The 26,061-nt window shown below is 40.4% G+C and overlaps 1 protein-coding gene across 5 annotated transcripts in view; it reads right to left on the bottom strand.

Moving 5' to 3' along the window:
• ehbp1 (EH domain binding protein 1) overlaps positions 1–26,061 on the bottom strand; it is a 156,444-nt gene that overhangs the window by 96,031 nt on the left and 34,352 nt on the right. For 4 of the 5 annotated variants that reach the window (XM_040000048.1, XM_040000050.1, XM_040000051.1 and 1 more), the window contains 3 exons: positions 4,878–5,059; positions 3,294–3,433; positions 1,223–1,336 (listed from right to left, as the gene is read on the bottom strand). In XM_040000048.1, coding sequence (XP_039855982.1) covers positions 1,223–1,336; positions 3,294–3,433; positions 4,878–5,059 — 436 coding nt within the window. The remainder of the gene's footprint in view (positions 1–1,222; positions 1,337–3,293; positions 3,434–4,877; positions 5,060–26,061) is intronic. The other variant, XM_040000052.1, reaches the window with a different exon arrangement.

Below are 26,061 nucleotides of genomic sequence, written 5' to 3'. Positions count from 1 at the left end.
AGTGGCATTCTGGGAAATTTTGTGTGGTATGGAGGGTTACTGTGGGAGACTGTGGCGAAAGCATGGTGTTGCTATGGAGTTCCCAGCTGGAGGGGGTACTTGTGTACTTTATCTTCACTATACTCACTGTAGTTCAATCGCATGCTGCCAGGGTGTGGGTCAGTTTGAAAAGAGTGTAAATGTGCCTGAGGTAGATGCCAAGAAATGTTGCTGAGAAACATGAAAATCTGAACTAGTGTAAAGAAAAACTGTGCTGAAAGCTACGTGTCCTGGGTCTATATGTAGTGTGGCTATGTGAAGTGGTGATGGCTGATAAGAGGAACAGCACTTATCTCACAACATTCATGGCCAATTTTAGGCCATGACAAGTGCACATGTCCAAGAGTGTGTTTAAATCTGTGAGAGGGTTTGTGACTACTCCTATCCAAACAGAAGAATGTTGGAAGACCCCAAATAAACTCAGAAAACCTTGAGAGTACAAAGCTATGTTTGTTGTATATTACTGTTAGCCAACAGGATGTAATTTCCAGTTGAACCAGTGACTGGAGTTATTTGCCCAGATGAGAAAGGGAAAGCTTTCGCATAAAGCCCTTATTTATGCGATTTTTAATAAGATGAAAAAGTTTTACAACTCTGCCCTTGCAAAAAAGAAAAACAAAACACTTTATTTAAATTTAGCCAAGCTGTGAAACATCACTGGTGGTATGACCCAGAATATCAGAGGCTAAATATTCTCAATTTAAAATAAATATACTTAATTCTATTTTGAAAACACAAATATTGCTTTGACCTGAAAGAGGAAAAAAGGGGCTCTTTCTTTTCTTTTCTTTTTACCTGGTTTGGTTCACTACCAATTGCAGTAAAAGAGTGGGAAAGGTCACATTGTCAAATAAGAGAAACAATAGGAACCAAAAGGATGAACACCAACTGATGTGTTCACAACACCACGTACTGCACGTCACCACATGATTGAAGATAAATCGTACCACACAACACGACTACAATACCAATGTCACGAAGGATCAAGGGATAAGGGAGGGTAGAGCCAAAGAGAGAGAGGAAGAGGGGGAGACAGAACATTATGGGAGGAAAAATAAAAAAGAAATAAATATGTAGATATAAACCGTGACACTGAGGGGTAGGAAGAGGCAACACAATGTTCACAAGACAATAAAAGAAGAATCGCGGGATGAAAAGGGGTGAAAGAAAGGTGAAAAAAGACCTTGGGAGGAAGCAGCAGGCTTAGCTGTTGCTTTGCGTGCTCGCTTGGGAACACCACCATCATCATCATCATCCCCATGTAAGCAGCTGAGGGCATTCAACTGGTTTACTATCTCTGCAAACGACAGGTCCATACAGGAAGGGAGGGAGGAAGAAAAGCAGTGAACAAGGCAAAAATAACACACACCATCCAGAATGTCCACACACATCCACACCGCACATTACACTGCACAATAACTGAGTGCAGACTGTTGGTTTGGTTTATGTTATCATCAGTTCTATCACTAACAAGTCTGCAAGTACAAACAGATTAGTAAAGAGGAACACTAGTGTGAATGTGCATGCTTTAGTTAGTAGTAATAGCGCTGCGATCAACCATTTAGCTGGTAAGGTCTACACTATAAAGTTCACAACTTTATAGTATTAACAGCCAAATGCAGTGTTTCCCACACCAACTTTACCTGGGCAGGCCACCTCAATCAACTATATTTATGACTGCCTGTTAATGATAAATAGCTAGCTCGTCCTGTCTTGTGCTGCTCAAGCTTTGCTGGGCAACTAGTTGTTTGCTACGTTTCATATCAGTAGCAATATCCAGGTCCAAACACTCCTTCAGTTCCCAAAAACAAACAAAGCTCTGGGACATTACTGATAGTTTAAAACAGTCCAGATTTGTCCTGATACTAAGCTTAATCAGACTGTGGTGTTCCCATAGACTCTCTGTAAAGTCTACACTTGGAGGTGGATATCATTCAGCCATTTCTACAGTCTCTTCTCCTGGGGTTGAACATGCTCTACCCTGTGTCTTAGACTCCAGCAGGTCTAAGTAAGAAAGTCTTTCTTTCTCACTGTAACCAGAGCTGGCAGCATATGGAGAACTGGTTCATGTACCAACATGTCAAACTCCTGAAGGCTCCAGAGCAGAACAACAACTGTCATCACTCACTGCCATCCAAGATGTGGAAGACGTTTATCCCCAGGAGTAGAGACTCACTATTGCTCAGTTATAAAATATTTGCAGAGGAAACCGTGTTCTGTGGGAAACACTGCATCAGCACTGCAGTGCTAAATGCATGCACAGAGCCAAAAGCTAAAAAGAAAAAAACTTTATCTACTTTAAAATAACATTTCTGACATGCCTCCAGAGCTTCAGGTTCCAGATTGATAAATAAAGAGGTAATACTGAACAATGACTAACAACCATACACACACACACACACACACACACACATAGAGAGGTTTATTGATGTGACATAATTTACATACAGCATATAAAAAGACAAAAGAGAACATGTGTTTTACAGCGTATGCGTTGGTTAGCCTAGTGTTAGTATTGCTGGGGCTGCTTGCTGGCTTGCTCTGGAGGTACCATTCAGGCAAGAATATGACAGCAGCGAGTTTTGGCAGCCCAGCCCATCCTTTGATTCAGAGATGTGTGCTAGTGAAGCGTAGCTGTAGGCGCTCAATGCATATACATATAAATGAGATGAAGAGCATGAAAAAGAAAGGAGAGAAAAAATGAAGCTTAACATGAAGAGGTGGCGCTTTGAAAAGTTGGATTAAGCAAAGCAGGAAGCAGCGCGGCCCGTACACGCGACCGTAGAATGAATCATGGATGTAAGGAAGGAGCCAAGCCACCGTCAGTCTGCCAGTGCAACCAATACAAGACGAGGGGAACGAGGGGTAACAAGGATGTGGGAAAGTCAAAGCAACAGAAAACGCCCTGAAGCAGACAATACACGGCAAATAAAGCTCATGAATTTACAAACTCTCACTTTTGTATTTGTGGAAACACACACACACACACACACACACACACACACACACACACACACACACACACACACAGAGAGAGAGAGAGAAGCATAAATTGGGGAAAACAAAGAAACCAAGAAGCAAAGTAAATGCCCCAAATGAAGCCTGGGTCCTGCGCTTATTCTTCAGGAAGTCTGGGAAATTTCGGGCATTTTGGGGATTTTGATCAAATGACCAAAAGCAACTTCAATGACTTTCAGCAGATAAATCTTTGATCTTACAAAGCAAAATAAAAAAGTGCTCCTCCAGTGTTTTACCTGTGATCTTAGCAGCTTTCTCCTCCTGGTTGACCCTGTTCTCCTCATCCTCCTCATTCTCCTCCTCAAAGTCATCCAGGTTGCCAATGTCCGCCTGTTTCATGCTCATCAGGCTGGCCAGGCTCTGCATGTCCTCATCACTGGACCCCACCAGCCCCCAAAAAAACCAAGAGGAATGTATACACATAGATAGAGAAATACATGCAGCTGAAAAACATCAAGACAGATAGGACAATTTAACCTACACACCCCACATACATTTAGAATCCATCTCTTTCAATCATTTCTTCACTCCAGACGACCATTTTTACACCTAAAACTTTAACACCCCTCCCTCACATTTTAAAGCTTCTTTAAAGCTTGGTTTTGACTCCAGCCTCTGTCCCACTGATGCATTTCTACATCATTTCTCGTATTTTATGTAGTCCTCTGTGCGCCCCCCTCCCCACAGTCCCTCGATACCACCGCTCCATCATAATCGCTGTATTCTCCTCTCTGTTCTTTGTGTTTGGTGTTTCCCAGGCCCATGGGCTCATTTGAACTGCTGTGATGGAGTTTGTTTGTGTGTGGTCGACATCATTCCCCGAAGGGTTAACAAGGGTTACGCGCCATCGACCCGCCATCCGCGACACAACAAAGGCCTCGCCGCTTTGCTCATGGTCAGTGTATATGTGTTTGTGTGTGTGGGGAGGGGTATCTTTAAATGAAAGTTGCTGCCATCAAATTAAAATGAATAACAAACAGAAAACACTGACTGAAAGCATGTCTTCAAATGAAAGATGGTTCAATATCTTAAAATGATTGACAAGTGTCTTTGTGTGTGTGTGTGTGTGTGTGTGTCTGTATGTACCTATAATTTAAACTGATAAATGGAACAAAAAACAAAATTTCACCCTCTAACAGATTAACAAAGAAAATTTAGATTTTCAGTCACCTCTGGTTAGAAGTGACATAAAAAGGGTATTAGTTAGACTTTTATACCAAGAACGTGTTACTGGTCTGCAAAGGGTAACACAAATTACTCTCTTACTCACAGCAGGGATTATCAACAGCTTTACTTGTCCTCTTTGCTGCAAACTTGGCAACTTTATTACTTTTTAATTAAAAAATATCCTTTCATACCCTTCAGTGGATAAAAGTCTCTTCATTGCTAGACTCTAAATTAGAGCCTAATGAAGCCAGACTGTCCAAAATTAATTGTGACCAATGTGAAAGAGTCATGTGGATATCTGTGGCTCCAATCAGTCATTAGTGTGAGACATTCAAAGTTGACTGCTGTAACGGTCTTGTGATTAAAGACAGCCTGCAACAAAATTTAACATGACGATCTCACTATGTGCTTGCTTAAATTACTTTTGAAACATGAAACGACACACTGATTAACTCAACACAAGCAAAGGCAACAGAACAAGGAAGAAGTGAACATGGGTGTTGGGCCCAATTTGATAGGTATTATTCCTACATGCATCAGACTTAATGTTATAACTAGTGAGGGTTACAAACAACTTAGAACACTGCTGAATATCGCAACGTGTAACCATTTCCGACGGATGTGGGTCATATTATAAGAAGACAAAAACTTACGTGGCTTTCCCCTCGCGGAGGAAAATGCAGGAGAGGGAGAACTGCAGCGTGGCTGACACCACCTTCTTGGACAGGGGCTTAAACTTCAGCTTGACATCTGTCTGTGTGGGCATCGGACTGGCGTATTGTTTCATGTTTATACTGCTAGTGGCCAAGGCCTTCCTCCGCCCTGATGGAGACTCCTGTGGACAGACAGAATTTAAGAAAGAAAGAAAGAAAAAAAAGAGGTTGAGTTTAATTGTTTTTTTATTGTTTTGAAACTTTCATAAAGTGCTGGGAGAGGGTTAAACTGATGGCCCATCACAGTGTCAGGTTTATATAAATCCAGAAGAAGCTAGAAGTGGGTCCCTCCTGAATTCCTCATTGTGAATTCTGCTGTAAAATCCCTCCTGATATTTCCTATCAAAGGTCCGCGCTGAAGCCATTTTTGCTGTACTTCTTTTCAGAGATGGGCTCTGGGCCAGGGGCTAGCAGTCAAATTAGAATTTGGGAATATGCCACAGACCAGGTGATAAGAGTTATACAATCAGTGACATGGCCCTGCGTGTGTGCGTGGATGCGTGCGTGGATGCAAGCTGCTCACCAGAGGACCGTGTGTTAAAAATAAGAACTGCCGGAAAGCCTTGTCACTGACTGCTAGATATGGAAACTAAACAGTTGGGGATGTTCCAGCCTTTTGTCTGCCCTCCCTCCAACAAAAACTGATGGGTTTTGCCTGCTATGGAAGCACCATGCTGTCAGTGAATATCAGGCTGGTTCACCTCCTTGCTGTGTTGATACCACTGACATACCATGCCCCTTTCGGTTCTCTTGTGCCTCCTCTCTTTTAACTGATTCTGTTTTTGTAATGTGTTTCCTGGTTAAATGTTTTTTTTCCCTATTTGCATGGGAGAATGCACTGATCTTAGCACCAAAACCAACCTGTCTTACACGTCCCTTCACAGGCCAGCCAGAATGAAAGCAGCAGGCAGCGGTACGGCACATGTTCTATTTTCTTTTTAAAATGCCTGGTTTCGCCTGCTCTCTTACTTTTTGTCTCTATTTCACTGCACGGCTGTCTAAAAGCTGCATCCAACTATACCACAGAAAAATACCTACTTGTCTCAGCTGTGAATCGAGCCCTGAGGATTCATCCTCTCGTGCGCACAATACCGAACAAAGCAAACCAGCAAGCTCCCTTTCACACTACACCAGTCTGAGAGCACATATACATATACACATACACTCTGGCGGATAGGCTAGATAATGCGATACAAGCTCTTTACATTGCCTGTTTCCTGATGTCTTCACACACCAACACATACACACACACACTCCTTGGACGCTATGGCTCTGTGGGGGAAAACTCAATCTCAGCCTTATCGCTGAGGACTGCAGGGTATTCACACACACTCTCACACTCACACACACAGAATTTGTATCAGTACAGAGTGGTAAAGCTTTTGGTAATATAGAGAGAAACTATGTAAGCTCCAAATAGAGATTAAAAGTGTTACAGGCCAACCATACGAGAACCAATATGTGATACTCAAACTGCAAATAACTGTGGCCGGAAATACTGAAGAAGTGGACACAATAAACACTGAAGTAAACAATCCAAGCCATCACGACCTTATATGAACTTTGCACATGTCAAATTATATTTCACCTACAAGCTAACAAATTTGATAACACATAATAAAACAAATAAGTTGATGCTTGAGACAGACTACTCTGAGGTGAGAGAGCCTATGTCTTTTCAGATGACAGTTCTTTTTCAGACGGTTCTGAACTCCATCAAAGGGAAACCTCCACTGGAGTGGTCTGGGATGAGAATTGGGATCTCAGCTGGGAAAGAGTGAAGTACTCATTCTGGGTTGGAAATGTGTTTTTAAGAGTAGAGGATGAATAAAGAATTGCAGCAGCAGACTGGCAGATGGGTTGGCCTGTACTGGTCTGCTGTGTGAAGAGAAAGCCAAACATATAGGCAAACCTGTTGATTTAGTCGTTGGTCTTATTTCTGTCCTCAGCTATGGCCAAATAAGCTCTGGTGGTCTCCCAAAAAACAAGGTAATGGATACAAGTGGTATAAATGAGTGTCTGGGCTCAACCTTACACAGATGGTGAAGAGCTGAGTTATTCAGAGCTGCTACTCTTCCAAGTCAAGAGTAGTCAGTTGAGGTGGTTCAGGCGTTTGACTAAGATGCCACCTGGATGCTTCTTAGATGAGGTGTTTTGGGCAAATCCAAAAGAAGGAGACCCTGGGGGCAGAACCAGGACAGGCTGGAGGAGAGGGAGTTCTGCAGATTGCTGCTTAGACTACTGCCTCTGTGACTCTCACCTGGATGGATGATGGGTGGATGCTTGGCCCAATTAAACACAATAACACTTGTGGAAATGTGCAAGAAGCAGTGAAAAAAAAAAAAAAACTGTTGTGAGTTGGCAGTCGTTTTCTGTAATCAGAATACATTAATAAGGGTATAAGTGGGCAAAACTGTCTATAAAAAGGCTATATGAGCGTGGTATTTTCAATGAAACTCAAGATTATCAGTACATTTTAAATGTCTGGCCCTTAATGCCATTGTCATTTCTCGGTATGGCCTTAAACAGTGTGAAACTAAGTTTGACACTGCTGAGGCTAAAGCAGCTGGCATGTGGTAGCAGTACAGTAGAGCACAGCCAAAGACTGTGTGAACCCAGTTAGTATACATCCTTGCTCAGGAGTGAAAACAGCTGATCTGAATCTGTATCTCTAGCCTCTACTCCACCTTTCCATTTCTCCATCTCCTGTCGATATCCAACACTACATCGCTACGAACCCTCCTATCCTTCCATCTCTCCCCCTCTTTGCCTCCTCCTTAGTACCTCACGCCTCTCTCAGACCAATAAATAAATAAAAACTACAGAAGCAAGGCCTCTTGACATTTCCTCTTGACATTTGAGCCTTGTCGCATTGGCTGGGGAACATAATGACATATCATCGGCACAGTGATTGTCCACAGAGCAGCCCCATCAGGACAGGAAGAAGATGAGGAAATAAAAAATAAAAAAAGCACTCTCTTCCCACCTCTTATCTCTCTGCAGATTACACCCTGGCTATTATACTAAGCTAATAGCGCATGCAGATACTTTATGAATGAATTTTCCAAATGCACTAAACACTTAAGAAGAGGGGATTTAGCAAAAAGGAGGATGGGGAGAAAGGGGAGGTGGGGAAAATAGGAAATACTTAAGGATATGCAAATACTCTGACGGAAGAATGGAATAACCATTTCAACAGATTTGAGTAGTGGCAGCAAACAATGGGAATGTGCTCCATTTCCCCAGATGCTACTTGTCAATCAATGTGTGTGTGAGAGAAGGTGATGGTGAGCGGGGAAGTGGAGGGGGTAACTGGGATTAGAGGGACTAGGAGGTTGTGACAATGTGTAAAATGAAAAGGGAGGACAATGTAGAAGTTTAATTTATTACAGAGAGGATAGAACTATCAATATGCTCTTTTCCTGAGCCAGGAGGAGGACTAAATGTGTGTGCAGAGGAAGCACAACAGGAGTAGGAGAAGAAGACGGGCACAGGCAGAGGATGTAAAGGAGGGAGGGGTGATGGCTGCATGCTGCCCCCTAGTTGCATCTTTTTACAACTACAGTGCATCAACAGAGATCAAGGTTAAGCTTCTACTTGGAATCTATTTAACTCAAAAATTCAGGCTCTTCTTAAAATAAATAAATAAATAAGAGCATGCAAACCTGAAACTACCCACAGTGCCTCATTTTTTTTTATAAATTCCATTCAAGAAGAGTGTATCTGTGTTGAAGCAGACCTTGTCTTAGACTACCAGTCCTGCCTCTCTCCCCCTGGTGCCAGCTGGCTCTGGATCGATCCACAGATGCTCCCCTGGTGGGGGGGCAGGGGTCAGGGCAGGAGGGTGCCCGGGGGTCCTGCTGAATCTCTCTGCCCTAAAATGCCAATGGGACGGGCCGGAGAAAAGCAGGGGTAGGGACCCTTTTGTAAGGGAGGGATGGATTAATTATACTGAGTGCTAAAAAGAAACCTGCCTTCTTTGTTCAGACCTGGTTTGAAACAGACAGTTGGGTAGTGTTAAACCACGTCAGAAAGGCTACGTTCACACTGCAGGTCTTAATGCTCAATTCTGATTTTTTTGATCAAATCCGATTTTTTTTGTCTGCTTGTTCACACTACAAATAAAATGCGACAGCAAACGTGCTCTAGTGTGAACGCTCAAAGCGGCCCGCATGCGCAAAAGAAGACGTCACAGACAACGCGCTCTGTTTAGACCCAGAGAAAAAAATATTGTTTGACTGATGGCCCTCAATATAAAGACTTCGGACTTTACGTTTCCCAATTTTTGCTTTAAGTTATTTTATTATTTACATAATAATGTAGATAACCTAATAATTATCCTTATTGCTGTTTTAGAGAGGAGCGGTGCTTCAAAGGATAGTTGCAGATTTCTGTCAGAATCTGCAGATTCTGCAGTACAAATAAAATGTTCACATTTCTCCAACGTTGTCTTCCCAACAGTTTCACCGGATGGCCAGGAAGCGTTCGCGATGTCTTCTCGGGCGCTTCTCTAGCGCTGATAATTGGCGTCTGTCTTGTGTCAGTGACGTAAAAGACGGATTTAATGCGACTTGACCGTTCACACAGCAGTCGCTTTCTGAAACATCGGACATGTATCGGATTCAGTACCACATATGAAAGTGACCCAGATCGGATTTGAAAATATCGGCTTTGTGCCGTTCACGCTGTCATATAATGATCGGATATGGGTCGCATAGGCTCAAAAAAAACAAACAAACAAACAAACAAAAAAAAAAAAACGGATTTGATGCGCTTTTGCGTGCAGTGTGAACGTGGCCAAAAAGATGTCCAACACACACTTTCAGCTAATGGCTTTTTAAACACAGGTCAACTGACTTTGATTTAAACAAACGTTACATTGAGCCATACATTCACCATCAATTTAAATCTTATTTATTCTTAAAATACACTAATACAATAAAGTATACATTGTACTAGTTGTACTCCACTGGTGGCTGATATTGCAGCTTTGATTTAAAAAAAAAAAAGTTTTACATTTTTCATCTGAACTCAATTTAGTTTCAGTTTAGTTTCAATCTTTATTTTAAAAAAAAATGATAAAATGTCTTTACCTGTTTACAGGAGAGTCTTTACCTGTTTACACTTCATTTTGATGGTTTAACAAGTTCATTTTGATTACATTTAGTGTTGGTTACATTTTCCTTTATTGCTGGCATTTGTCAGGGACAAATTTAAGAGTTGTGAAACTCAAAGCTTCCTCAGGTTGGTTACTCGGTCAAACTCACAGAGATTATAATTAAGGACATTTGCTGTATATTCACATATTATTTTCATTAGTTTCATGAATGCAAACATCGTGTTTTTTTCCTGGATATTTAAACTTTGTTATTTTCAAAGTACTGAAGCTTAAAATAAATATAGTTTTGTTTATGAAATGGCCAAAAACAACAGAGACATGTACAGACGGGTAACACACACACACTTATATATGTATATGACAATCGTCTTTACTTTATGTATACACAGTTCTGGAGTATGCCCTTTTCAACCAATCTGCCTATAACTGAAGAGTTTGTGGTGATGTTTAGTATGCTGTTGAGATAGACTGAAGATAAAAACATGGCTTTAGTATTATAATAATAATAATGAGACGTGATGAATCGCTGGTTTCACATTAAGCAGATGATTATCTGACTTAAGCCTGCTACCACATAAACAAAACAATCCTGACTGGGGTAAAATGGGCAACCTGAGGTCAGCTGAAGTCAGACTTCATGAAGGCAGCACATGATAAAATTCACACGAGTTACATTTTGAAAAGAATTGTCATCCTTTAATAGCTTTTTTCTTTCTCTGTTATTAAATGCAACACTATTGAACCTAAAACTTTAAAAAAAGACAGACTATAAATATTCAACTCCACACAAAACTGTACACTGGCCTTTGCGATTTGCATTCACACGGTTCAGAAACAATAAAAGCCAAACTCAATTTACCCTTTAGAATAACCCTGAGGTATCCCCGATTAGCACCCAAAATCAACTGGCTCTGTCCGAATCGAGCAGTCAGCAGATTGGACGTGGGGGTACAGTGCTATTCCTCTTGCCTCAAGGTCACAGTTATTGGAAATGGAGACATCCAGTGTGCTCACATCTCTCTTTGAATCCGCACACAATGGAGTGATTCCTCTGTGTCAATTTGGCCTCCCCTGATAACTGATAAGGCTGCCAGTTTTACATACCACCTATGAATGCTGCACTATAGGCGTTATAGACACACACATCCACACACAGATTAAGACCAATTTATTCATCTGCTACTATTATATGAGAGGATTTATTTTTTTCCCCCCAAGCAGTGTGTATGTGTGTGTATTTTAAAGGCAACAATAGCCATAAAAGGAATGCAATACTATCACTTTGGTTATGTTGAATTACAATAACAATGGTCCTAATAATGGAATGAACTGTGAAAATGGCTTTCATGTGTATTGTCATATGTATATACACTTTGGAAACAGGACCAGAGGAATTTCCCACTGTGGCCCCAAAATTAGATGATCTTTCACTAACCACCACCCCGTCTCGGGTGGCATGAACTACAAAAAACCACCCCAAAATCAAAACTGCAAACAATTGAGTAAAAGTATGGGAAGAAAGTGAGTAAAGAGGGCGATTAGTTACAACAAGAGTGGGATTAAGGTTGTTTTAAACGATTGTAGATTACACCGCAGTTTGTGCTCTAGTGCTGGAAGAATATGGTGTTGAATGTCAGTGAGCGCCAGTCACACTGTCCCTTTTCTGTATACGACAAAGAAATTGAATATAGTGCAGAAACAATCACTCATGAAACGAGAACCACGCTCGATGCTGACGGTGGGATAAAAACACTATTTTCCAACCACTACACTACACTCAGTTTAAAGCTTGATGAAGAAATATCTAAATTTGTCACCTCTTCATTTGTCATTTTTGTATTTGGTATTACAAGGGGTTTGGGGTGTAGTAGCTGTCACTTGTTTCAAATTATCTCATTGGATTCCACAGCTGCTACGATGAACCTGTATTTTCATTATTTCATCAGAAAACATGAATGACAGCAATATAAACTAAGGAGCAAAATCACTCTGATTAAAAGTAATCTTTCTTTAAAGTAGACTGGCTATGCTCATTTCAAGGTCCATATGAACTCTTGAGTACCTCTGTCTTCATTTAAGGTCATCCTCATTAGGACAACGTTCTTCTGATTTGCTGCCCCTCATAAACAAAATTTGAACAGCAGATCACATCATACAGAGTGAAGAATAGAAAAATATTTACAGTAGAGTTTTTGCAGCAATCACCTGTAAATACACTGACCTTGTGCTCTGAAACTTTACTGTCTCTATAAAAAATGTATATGACATCAGGAAAAACAAAGGGTCTAACTGAATGTTAAGAGGCTGGAAATTGGGACCAAAGAGCGCAAGTTATCCCAGATGAAACTGTTGTATAAATAACTCTTTTACTGTTGTCACCTAACAACAGAGAGGTCAGTTACTTGATAAAAAACACTTTACTTCCAGCTGACACCCCCCCAAAGCAAATCTTCACACAAATAGTTGCTATTGAGTTTAATGACACCACATTCTAAAACTTTATCATTTAATTTATTTCATGAGATTAAAAAAAAAACTCTTTATTCAGGAAGTGTGCACCCAGTAATCTATATTAAATTGTGAAGAGACTCCAGTTATCACAAATATTGATAATCAGTCAGAAAGAAACATAACAGTGTGTTTAAATGAGAGAGGAAACACCGATGGGTGTAGAGTGAGAGAGAGAGGAATCCCTTTAATGTAGGGGTGCCTCTGATGGCAGCAGATGAAAGGGGGAGCGCCACACACAAACCAGTCCTTAAAAGGCCTAATCCCAACTGGGAGAGTGGAGCGTTTTACTGGGGAGTAACCTCTGGCTAGATTGTAACACAGAGCCAAACAGAGAGACACATTAAATGGAAAACTGGTGTATTCTAGAGGCCAAATGGAGTTAATGAAATCTCCAGATATAATGGCTTTCATCTCTACCCCACACAGCCAGAACCCAAGTCAGCAGGTTTAGGGAACTCAAAAAGAAGGAGGAAAAAAATATCATCAGGCGTCTATGGCATGCATACTCCCATGACCTTCCCACCAAGGTCAGACTTGATTTGAGTGCGAGTGCATTTTGAGCTCTGATTGCAGAGGGAAAAAAAATGTGCATTGAGCAATGTAGTGTAGCAAGTACGGCAAATTTCTGTAGGTCAACCCAAAATTGTCCTTGAAAGAAAAAGCAATCATGTTTCCATCAGCTTTGAGGTTATTGCAGAAATGAAGCTATGTGGAAAATTATAGCTTATGATGCTGACTCGTTTTGCTTAATCTTCAAATTAACAGTCACAAAAAGTAAAATGCTAACATTTGTCTATAAACAAGCTACTTGTGGCTTTAGCATCACAGCTGAACCTAAAGTTACCGTTTTTGCCATGATCATGTCAAAAATCCCCAACCAGTTGTAGGCAAACACATTATTCAAGTCATTTGAGAACAGTAGTTTTTTTTGTTTTTTTTTTAATTTGCCCTTTTGCACTATGACACTATCAGAGTGATGAAATTTATGAAACTGGAAGCCAGATATATATCGCAGTGTTCAACAGCCCTATGGCAGTCAACAAGGAGAACATCAACTGGCATGGACACATTTAGATGAATATATTATATATTAAAAACAGGCTCTTAAAATGGATTTTTGTAGGACACTGAATTAAACTGTCACTGTAAAAATCGCTTCAGATGAGAGCCAGAATGAATCTGTGTGAACACTGCCCATATAACGTTCTGTTGGTTCAACTTGGAACAGTTTGTTTGGTAAACACAGTCTGAAAAGAAAAGCTTTAGTTTGGAAAATCTTAAGGTTAAAATCTTTTTGACTGATGGTGAAAGGTAAAAGAAAAGAAGGCAGGAAATCTGAATTAGTTCAAGACAGTAAACTGCTGTCATTCAATCAATTTAAATGTCTGGATCAACTGGTTAATTATTAGCACCACTGAAATAAGTCACTGTCACTGAACTTTTCTGATTAGTCTGCATCACAATTCATAACGAGCAAAACTGCTTAGATGGACACCAAACTAATATCTCACATCTTTCTCGCTTCATTTCCGTCCCTCCAACCCAGTCTCTCTCTCTCTCTCCCACGTTATCAGTGTGTCCAGGGTGCCCTCCTCTTTTTGACTCTTTGGGTCTTTCTTTGGGGTGGCCCTCAGTGCCCCCCACACACACTCAGACCTAGAGCATGCACTTCAGACAGGGGGCTAATGGGAAAATAAATTACCAGCAGGAAAAAGCCCTGGCTCTGCACTTCTGCTGCAGAGAGAAAGAGACACAGGGGGGTTGGAAAAGAAGGGGGTGGTCAAGAAATGGAAAGAGAGAAGGGTAGAGAGGAAGACAGAGAGAAACTGATTGCAAGGAAACTAACGAAAAAGAAAAGTCAAAAAAGGGAAGAAGATGGAGAAAATGAGGGAGAGGGTATAACAGGAAAGTAAAGAGTGATGAGCAGGCAGGGAGGAAGAGAGACAGATAGGTCGACGGGATTAGCTAGAGTTCATTCCTGGTCTATGAAGTGCCTGCTCATCACTTTTCCAGCCATTTTACCATCTCTGGCCATCACAGAGACCTAAAATGGCCAATAACATCACCATCCCCACACACACACGCTCCCTGAGCTACTGTATCTTAGATCGATTACTCCCTCTGCATGAAGCAGCAGCTGAGATATGAGGAGGGCAGAATCACCATGGTGGCAGACATCCATGATGGTGTGTGCTCAATAAAGTCTGAGTTAGTGTGCGTTTCTATGAACATATACGAGAAATGCAAGTGCATCAAAAAAAAAAGGGGGGGGGAACACAGAGCATCCATCCATGTCCAAGTAGTACTGTGTGCATGTGTAACAGGTGGAAACGATCTCTTGTGAGATTTTACCAAAGAAAGGGAGCTTTTCCAAAATGAGAACTTGATTGGAACAGCTCACGTAGGAATGTAGTGAATCTGTGCTGCTGAGAATTTGCATCAGGAAGGTGTCATGGAGTAGTGCAGGAGAGTGGAAATGGCCAAACAGCTCACATTACAATGACAAGAGTTATGTGGCCCACATTAATTATATAGCAACTGTGCGGGGAAAAAATGTATTGAAAGAAAATCATCAATGCTATATATATATATCACAATATAAGAGATGAAAATTGGCTTTAACCTTTTTTTGACAGTATAAAAGTACATGTGTGTACTATTATTATCAGTCAAATTAAATAATTAAACTAAACTGCTCTCCTATTTGCTTTCCCTCACTCTTGCTCTTTCTCTACTGCTAACTTCCTGTTCTGGTAGTTACTGTGGTGGTCGTTGATATCCGTTAGCTCCCTTTCCAGTGAGTCAGTCATACTCTACCAAACTGGACTGCAGCAGGTGATTGTAGTTTTCCTTCTGGTGATGATGGAGATGTGCTGTGAGCTGGAGTTGCACTAACTACAATGCACCAGGTGCAGCTGGAAAGCAGGTTCGAGGTCAACGAGGCTGCAGAAGGAGGACTACATTCTCCAGCTGAAGTTGGAGATGTTCACTGTAAATGTTGTAAATGATGCTGATTATATTGGTTTGTTATTCATTTTACACAAAGCCTTTTACAATTAGAGTATTTGCAGAAGAGACACACTGTTTTTTTTGGTAGTTCGCTTAAGAAAGCCTGATGTGCATGCTCTTCCCACGCCAAAAACAACACCCAGACCTCTGGGAAAAACTGCCTCTGACTATCTACACTGTCTAAATTCTTAGTATAGTATCTATTTCAAGGTAGTACAAAGCCTCTTAACATGAAATGTACTTAAAACAATGACAACTTACCATGAAACTGCAATATAAACACGTTCCAAAAAGATTATGATGACTATTGGATGATTCCCACCATGTTTCGTAACTTTCTCAGCAGATAATACAAAAGAGGACACCAAGAAGTTCAAGGGTTTTCTAGATTAATCAGACTGGGACCTCTATATGCCAGAGACTTAACAGGCAGATTTCCAGGTAATCACAAGATCGGAATTTTTGGGGGGAAATTATTTTCATGCAATTCTCACTTTCAGAATCCATTTGTTTTAGCTGTTTGTTGGCAGGCTGCTGAGATCTGACGGCGCTATGATAGGGCCCTAATCCAGAGCAAAGCTGATTTGCTTAAGGGGGAGGGAGGAGGTTAAGATGGCCTGTGACGAGAAACAATTGCCCAAAGTGAGAGTCTGCTCTCTCCCACCCTGCTCCATGACAAAGGTGTACTCTCCATGCTAAGTGACAAATCTGGGGAGACAAAGAACACTAGCAGGGTGATGCTCTGCTTCAGTGGCTCTGATTGTGGCCAACTCAAAGAGAATCTAATATGGATTTTTTTTTTTTTTTTTTTTTTTTTTTTTTTAAAGGGAGAGAGGGAGATTAGAATGAAAGAGAAACAATGAACACCTTCTACCAAGGGGGAATTAGTGGAGGGATTGGATAAGGAGCTGGTGTGCGTGTGTGCGAGCGTTCATGGATGAGCACTCGGAAATTCCTTTTGCATGAAAGAACAATGGGGTTCACGAATTCTGTTTCTGTACATTTACATGTAAAGATATACTGATACAAATGGATCCATCTCATTTTTCAAACATTCTTAATGCGGCTACACCATTTGTGTTAATCCAATACTTTCACAACCTCAAAAGAATTGACAGCTAACACAGTAAATGTGATAGAAGCTAACAGTTCACGTTTTTCAATAACTGAAGCATGTTACGTTTAAAAGTTACTAAACTGCAGATTAATCAGATGAATTGATTCCTTTATCTCAAAGTAAGAAAACACACAAAAAAAGTGAACATTCAGGTCAATTATACAAGGTCAAACATTACCCATACATAAATTGTGTGCTTTATTTAGAGATATTTAGAACCATTAATCACATTGTTCAATAACTGGAGCATATTATGTTTAAAAATGATTGAACTGCATTAATTCAAAATTAATATCTGGAACAAAGCAGCAGTTCTGAGCATCACAGAACATTAAGCTAAATTTCCACAAGGATAATCAGAAACTGCTGCTTGAAGTTGCAGTTGAGGTTGACACTTTGGTCATTGCTTCAGTGAACTGTGACATCATCATAGCCTTGTAACTTGTCACGCTTACATAAAAATAAATAAAATCATTACATTAGAGGTGGGAAAGATTCACATATGGCTGAAATGCCACTAAAGACCAACCCACTTGTACAGTAGCCTCACCAGGTTACAACAACAGATGTACAACACACCGAAATGCCACCAAAGTGCAGCACGCGCCAGAAGCTGTGATATCACTTTTTGTTCATGTCGCTGTACACAAACAACAGCTATGCTCACCAAACAATAATGATGAGCATAAACTGCCAGTCAGAGGTTGAACGATTTAGATCTTTTTGTGGATATTTATCAGAAGAAAAACTGAAAGTAAATGTTGTTAAGTCAGAACAGTTCTCTGGTTTTTGTTTTTCTTACTTTGGCTGCCTCATTGTTACCGTTCAACAGTTACACTGAGCTAATTATATACTTTAAGGATGCTTAATGATCATAACTTGTTTTAAAAAAAAATAATCTTAAAGATAAAAAGAAATTAAAAGAAAAAAACTGGGGAAGGAATTAGATGTAATGTATGTTTATATGATATGTTTGAGTCGATTGCGTATGCTTGCATTATTTTGACCCCAATTTTAAAATGAACTAGTCCCTCAAGTATACATTGACAGACAAACCGCAACAAACTCATCATAGTCAGAGTGGTTATCAAATCTCTGTACCTTCAGTACTTCTGTGTATAACTAAGTCTGAACAAACTTTTTTATTTTTTTTTTAATGTAAAAAGGGAAAAAAAGAAATCAGATGAATTAGTCTCAAAGTAAGAAAACACGTAGAAAACAAGTGAACATTCAGCTCAATCTATTATAAGGTTATTATAAGGTTAAATATCAATCATACATAAATCATGTGCTTTATTCAGAGCTATTTAAAACCATTAATCACATTGTTCAATAACTAAAGCATATTATAAAACGCAGCGGAAACATAAATGCTGTTAGCATCGTGCATATCCAGCATGTAGGTATGTGTATTGCCAGGGCAGTGACTGACCTAGACTATAGCCTACATACATCTGTTCATTTTTCATACAAAGTACAGAAATGCAACACTTCACACAGCAGTCTTTTACCTGACTTATTTACACCTTTCCATCCCAGAGAGAGATCTGCAGCCCCTGTTTATAGCTGTCAAAATGAGATGTCCAGTTTATGGAATCATTAATATCAAATTACAATAAAATCAAAGTCTATAATGTCTAAACCCCCAATGGCAAATAAACATATTAACATATAAAATATAGCTAGAAACACTCAGTTTCAAATGGCCTCATTTGGCCTCTTGAAGGTGAAAGGGGTTCATGATACAGTGTCCTTCACTTCAACTCCTAGCACTTTCTAAAATGTATGCCTTTTTAGCATCAGCAACCTCAAATTCCTCATCCCAGACTGTGGGTACGGTTTTCCAAAAACAGATTTATATGGCAAACAGAGCATGTTTAGGGATCAGTCTAACTGTCAGTGAATGGCTTAGCAGTGGCATCAGAGCACATCACTAAAGCCTATTCATTGCCACTTAGCAGAACAGTCACCTTAGTTTAACTCTGTGTGTATGTGTGCGCGTGTGTGTGTTCACTTCCTAATACTGTCATATACAAACATACACTCGCACGTACTCACTGTGAGCAGATTTTGAAAAAGATAATGTCAAACCAGTCTCCCTGCACAGTAGTTTAGCTGGAGTTTACCATAAAAGCCTTTGTATATGCACAAACCATAACCATCACTTGCATCTCCTGAGAAACCCACCCACTCAGGCCCACTGGGTCAAGCTTGTGGATAAACATGGGCATTTACAGAAGACAGTGTTTTGCGAGCCACACAGGCCTGTCTCCATCACAAGCAGCCATCTTAAGTCGCACAGGGGAAAAATAAATAACCAAGAGATAATAACTGTTCCGCAGCCGTTTTCCAATTGCACCTCACGCCCCACCACAACTGCCTGACCACCCATCATCGCCATGTAACACATGACACCAAAAACAAGGCGAGATGAGGACAAAGACAAGAAGGTAAAGTCGGATTAGCGCCGACTGAGGAGAAGGGCAGGTGACAGCATGTGAGGCAATGAAGTGATAGAGGACAACCTCAGAGATGACTGATAAGAGAGGGTGTGGCGGCCAATAATGTACGACCGAGAGACTTTGTTGAGACAGCTAGCGCTCAGAAATAATTATTTAAAAACAGAGGCTAATATTTTAGGGTCTTTATCTTATAATATAAAGCACTCAAGACGGCATCACCGTTTAAAAAAAATACTGATTTCATGTATAATCACTTTAAATTTGCATTTCATTTGTGTTAAAGACTGGCACGAGTCTGTACACATTGAGCGTCAGCAAGGGACAGCAGCCATGATCATAATTTAAGACCACATTAGCTAGTAGGTAAGAAGGCACTCCAGCCCACTTTGAATTATACATTTACATGGATGCAATTTTAGTGCATTTGGAGGTTTTCTGATTGAAAGTGATTTTAAAATTAAGTGATAGCCATCTGCTGCACCTGGGGTGAGGGAGGAAGATTGGACAAAAGACACACACTGTGGCACAGACTCAGATGAATCATAACTAATGATTAAATGCAAAGTGTTATATACACTTTCACTACTTGTGATATCATCTTCCCTAATAAAGGGATGACGCATGCTCTTTTGCATAACTGGGTGAAAAGAGTTGAGTGGAGAAGAAGCAGTGCATCATGGGAAGAACCCCCCAGCAGCCTAGGCCCATTGCAGTAGAACGTGACAGAACAAGGGTTCAGGGTCACCTGGTTTATCAGAAAGAAAAGTTTTACGCTCAATCTTAAAAGCAGAGAGGTAGGCTGTCTCCCAATACAGCTGTTACAGTAGCAGATTTCATCATTACAGTTTTAACACAATATTGGCAGCATGTTATGAATAAAGACAGACACACGTTTTAATAACATTTTGAGTTTGGTCTAACTCCGAGCTCTACAACGAAGGCGACACAGGTAGGGGACAGGATGTTTTGCAGGTGATACTTGTGTTATGGGGTCAAACATCACACTGTATGAGGCAAAAACAAAGCCTGTTTGAGCTGGTTTCTGCGTGTGTGTAATATAAATGTATTTATATGTGTCTGAGAGGGACATTACATGGTGTATGTGGATCCATGCCGAGAGCCTGTGTGCACATATGTGTAAATACTGTATGAAAGACACAAACTGTGTGTGTTTGAGATGTTGTGCATATGACTGTCAGTGTCTGGTGACATCTGCTGCGTTGTTGGCCGGGTGCGGATCACAGCAGGCCGCAGGCGCCTCAAACCAAGGAGATGAAAGCCGAGGTCACAACCTGGACCAGTGGGACAAGGCACACAAATACAAATGCACACATGCGAGTGTAAACAACATACACAAACTGTATGCACAAGACACACACCGTAAACATATGTCACACACACACACAGCATGTGAAGGACAAAAGACGAAAGAATAAGCCAAGCAAGGATTTAAAAAAAAAAAAAAAAAAAAAAAAAAAGAGAGAGAGAAAAAAAAAAATCAAAGCAGACAAAAGAAAACGGGACTAAAAGCAAAACTACACCCACACAGACAGGAAACTGAAAAAGATGATGCAAGCACAGAAGCAAAGCCCCACATTGTCAGGGGCAACAGTTTAATCAGTTTAATTAACAAACACGTGCATGTATGCATGTAAGCAAAAAGAGACGCACGCACACACACACACACACACACACACACACACACACACACACACACACACACACACACACACACAGCAAGACAGCAGATATGGTGTGTGCCAAGCAGCTGTGTGCCAAAAGCTGTACAAATCAGAAGGTGCCTCTGTGTGTCTGAGTATATGTGAGAGCTACAATCTGAATAGAAGTGTTACAGACACACACAAAAAGATGCATTTCAGTATCGCTTCAAATTCTGAATTTGTTGAATCCTTTCTGAATTAAGTCAGCTACCATTATGGTAAATTACCTTGTAATAAAGCTTCTTTTGACTGACACAAAAACATGAAAAACAAACAAGACCTTCTCATACATACATTAATTTAATTACTGCAAATTAAAATATGATAATAATCAAAATTTATATTAGACAGGCACGTTTCAAATTAGTATCTTTATACTTCTGCTTCATGAAAACCTCGTAGAGTTTGAAAATACTGTTTTGAACTGTGACATATATATAATATCTCTGAAGTGTCAAATTTAGGCCAGATTTCCAAGGTTTTTAAAACCTTCCACTCTAGAGTGCAACAGGAAGCAAAATATTGTATTTCATTCGACTGAATCACGTCATGAGAGTGGTTATCTGATTGTGCTATCCGGCTCGATTTAACAGAGTCACAGTTTCATAGGTATTTTGTAGACAAAAGGCCCGCCTCTTACCTGTCATACCACATTAAAGTAAGACAGGAGGGCACAGCAGCAATACTGATACGTTTCTTTGATTTAAACAGTAGTGTTACATTGTAATGATGTAATGATGTCATTTTTTGGTCACATAAATAATCCTAAACTGAAATCTAATGAAGCAAAAGTGGTGGAAAAACATGTCTTTGTTACAAGTGTTATAGTTACAGGTGACACAAGTACAGGGACATTTAAATTAGCTTAAATCTTGCCAGGTGTCCAACATGCAACAGTACCTCAACACTGATGCTTCTTGTGAATCTCGGGGTTATTTTATTTTCGACACCCAGAGGACTAGACTGAAATGTGACGGTGACGGTTACAGGCCTCTGTATTTTTTCCGATGTGCAGTCGAAGTCAAACTTTCTTTTCCTTGTAAGAAGCAACTTTGGAACAAAATCAATAAAGTTTCCAGATACGGCCCACTTGAGATTAAATTAAGTTGTATGTGACGTGAACTAAAATAATTTAGCATCTCTCCTTTACGTTTTTCCAAACAAAAATCCAGTTTGTAAACTTAAAAGAATGTAAATTAGAAAATGTGGCTTATACACACATGATTGTGTTCTGTTTGTCTAACACGCAAACATGAAATAAATACAAAAAAAAGGGAACCAAAAAATATATATATATATTCAGTGTCTCAATTGGACACCAGCTACCACATGCTGAGTTACAGACAAGCATGACAACAGCACAGAGATGTAGTTCGAGAGACACACGCAAACACACACAGACAAACCTCTATGGCAGTGGTCGCAGTTAGTCAGCAGACTGGCCATGTGACAGGGTGGCGTGGTGTGGATTAGGGGCCAGTAAGCCTATTAGGGCGACAGGAGGGACCACCCGGCCTCCGCAGCCACACACAGCACCCTTACACATAACTGGCTGGAAACACAGCCAAATACAGAGTTCCCCAGACACAGGTGCAGTTACACAAAGACAAAAATATACCCACATCGGCACAAAAGGAGAAACAGACACTCTCCTTATAAATGTTTTATTTTTTTCACTTTAAGCTGAATTGTGGGGTAATTTCCTCCATAATGTGACTGCATCGTTTCCTTATTTAGCCAACAAATTGCTGATGTGCTTTCAGAGCATTAAAATAATATTTTTAGCTGCACAGTGGCAGAAAATGGCAGCGTTTAGGGTGGTAACAGTTGTGTGTCTGTGTGTGTGTGTGAGTGCGCCCAGGGAGGAGTCTGGAAGTGGGGGGTAATCACAAGCATCTGTCCTCTCTCCACACGGCAATTAATTAGATTAAATTAATTTGGAAAGCATGTGTGAATGTGTGATCCCATACTAGGAACCTCCCGCCTTCTTACAATCTCACACACACAAACGCACAGGAAATTATTTACATGCCTCAATCTTTGAACTATAAAGCATATATTATTTAAAATTAGCATTGCGTTCACAAACAACCCAAGCGAATGCACACGCTCTTCTTTCTGACACAATAAATTAGGCCTTTTGAGTTCTCCAAACTATTTAAGAAATGGGAAATGAGCAAAGGTGAAAACTTTGGAGACACACGCGTGCACACAAGCGCAAATTAATCCCAATTTGTCGGCCGCGGCACGGGAGAAACTTTTGGGATTTCATACTTCATACCAGCTTTTGTCACCTTTGCATGAATAGCCGAGGGCTGAAATAATTGTGTTTTTCTTCCCCGAGGCCCAGTCAGCGCTCACAAGCCACTGGCCTACGTAATGTGTTCCAGACAGAGACAGGGGAGGGGGGAGAGCAGTATACACACCATGGCTACGTGTACAATACAGAGAGGGTGTGTGTGTGTGTGTGTGTGTGTGTGTGTGTGTGTGTGTGTGTGTGTGTGTGTGTGTGTGTGTGTGTGTGTGTGTGTAAAAGTGATCGAGGTACATTTGTGTGTGTGTCTTTGTGTGTGTGTATAAAGGTGATAGAGGTACATTTGTGTGTGTACGTCATGTTTTTTTTCTTCCGAACTGTGTGTGTCAGTATGTGACTGTGTTACTGTGTGAGTGGGCATATGTGGCGTGGAAAGGCCCTTAATGGAGTTGGATGTGGTCCACAATAGCCAGGACTTCAGCTTAGAGAGAAAACACAGAATGAAGGGGACAAAAAGAGATGGAGAAGGGAGAAGGACGCAACAAGAATGTGATCAAAAGAGGTGAAATGTGATCGTTAACCTTTGGTGAAAATCCCATCATATACACAGCATTCAAATCAAATACGGATATGGACTCAATCCATTTAAGTTAAATTAATGTAAAAACACTACATCAGAAGTATTTCATACCACAGTTTGATTTATGTCTGCGTTCATACCTCAGTTTTTGAGGTTAGCGTTTCAGCTCTCGTCTCGGTTTTTTGGGCCACAGTTTCAGCTATTGCCTCAGATTTTGGTCTACCAATTTCGCATCACGCCTCGCTTTTTGGGCTAAAAATTTAGCTTTAGGACCCATTTAACATCATGCTTTTTGTACTATGATTTCAGTTTCTGTTTCAGATTTCAGCTTGTTTTGGTTTTTGGGCTACGTTCAAATCTCGATTTTTTTAGCTACGGTTTTGTTTCATGCCTCTGTTTTTGGGTCAGAATCGTATCTCGGTTTCTGGGACACATTTTCAGCGGGTTTCATTATTTGGCCAGATTCACATCACAGCTTTTAGCCTACAGTTTCAGCTCCTGTCTTGTTTTTGGCCCAAGTTCAGGTGTCAACTTCTGGGCTAGTTTCGATTTGTGCCACAGTTTTATGATCAGGATCATGTGTCGGTCTTTGAGCTACGGTTTTGGTTCGTGGCTTAGTTTTCCTTCAGAAAGGATACATCATAATAATATTTTAAAAATTAATTAATAAATTAAAAAAAAAAGATTTTTACCATTGGCCTAATCACTTGACTGAGACTGTAGGTTGAACTAAAAATAAACTCCATTATTGTGATGCATTACCAGTTCCTTTGCTACAGTATAATAATATTTAAAAATGCAGCTTTCATCAGACTACTATACTTAAACCACTCAATAACAGCTCCACAGAGTCATCACATGGATATGGGTTAATGAAACTAGATGAAACTCACAGGTTTTGGTCTCAGTTAGGGATACGCAACTAAGCAAAATTTGAATTTCCATGCAATTATGCCCTCCATTAATTTTAAATGCAGGATAATCAATATCGGGTTGTTTTGTTGAGGGTTGTTTTTTGGGAGGGGAAGGGCATAGTGTATTTTATTTTGTCTTTCCTTTACCGAGATCTAATTTAGCCTTTCCTTAAAACTCCAAACTCAGGTCAGGCCAAGATAAGAGGAGGAGAGACGTAGATTAACAAAAGCAGTAAAACCAACTCAGCTGTTTGGAAACACTTTGGTTTTAAACAGTCAGGTGATAATAACAAATAAAACCCTGTTTTTTTTTTTAACAACTGCATCGTGTTTTAAAAGTCAGTTTGTCGCATTAATTGGTCGTGATCAGAAAACAGCATAAGATATCAATATAACTGTGGTTAGACTTAGAAACCATAGCCTTGGTTTGAAAATTGTTACACACTTATAAATTAGATATTTTTCCTTTTCTGTAATAAGAGACATAATCAGTCTTACTGTCACATTTTAAAGATTTTAACTATTTAAAAAAAGGAGGACAGGAAAAAGCTGTGAGTACATAAAGTGTCAATTTCAAATTCGATATTTAAAATGTGTGTACGTGCAGCAGACAGGCTGTCAAATGTTGTGAGTGCCGATTTGGAAGCGCCTTCCTGCCTGGGTGACATTGATGTAATGTGAGTGAAAAAGGTGAAGTATGAGTTGGAGGGAGGAAAGATGGGCCTTTGAGTGTGTATCACTGTATATTCAATGTATTCAGACATGATAGCTTCTCACATGAAATGCAATGGTGTGTGTGTGTGTGTGTGTTATTTAAATCCCTCCACAAAGCTTTGAAGATGAGGCAAGTTGGTCTCCCATCTCCAGCTTTGGCTGATATGCAAACGCAGAGAGAATACACACAGACATACATACACATATTAACCCCACTACCACCACCAACACAGACACACACACACACACAAAAGAGCCTGTCAGCACAATGCCTTCAAATATAGCCGTCCAATCTTTTGACTCTCAATTTGCCCACCTTTTTGATAATACGCGCCTGTTTGAAAAAGGGTGAAAGGCAAGGGTAGCATGCAATTTAGAGATACTACTGTGTAGCCATTTTCAGCCTTCCGCCTCTTTCCCTCTCTCTCCTTCTCCATCGCTTTCTCCTCTTTGCTCTCCCTCTCTCTCCATCTTTTGATTATGCGATTCGCCTTGGCAGACGAACAAATAGAGGAGAGAAAAAGGTAGTGTTTGACACTGCCATTTTCAATGACAAAATACAATCTAGCCAGGGCCAGTAATTCGACGGGGAGGGATTAGCCTAGCGCAAGGTTGGGCCCCCAGATTAAGACGAAGCCCGAGCGCGGGGATCTTGAATTTCATCATCTTCGGCGCTCGGGCACAATGCAGTATTCTTCCCCTTTTCTCCTCTGCCGTCTGATG

Source organism: Simochromis diagramma, unplaced genomic scaffold (assembly GCF_900408965.1).
Source record: "Simochromis diagramma unplaced genomic scaffold, fSimDia1.1 OVJJ01000596.1, whole genome shotgun sequence".
In the NCBI taxonomy this organism is placed as follows: domain Eukaryota; kingdom Metazoa; phylum Chordata; class Actinopteri; order Cichliformes; family Cichlidae; genus Simochromis; species Simochromis diagramma.
Note: the sequence above shows the minus strand (reverse complement) of the source record. Positions and strands in the feature narration are given on the sequence as shown.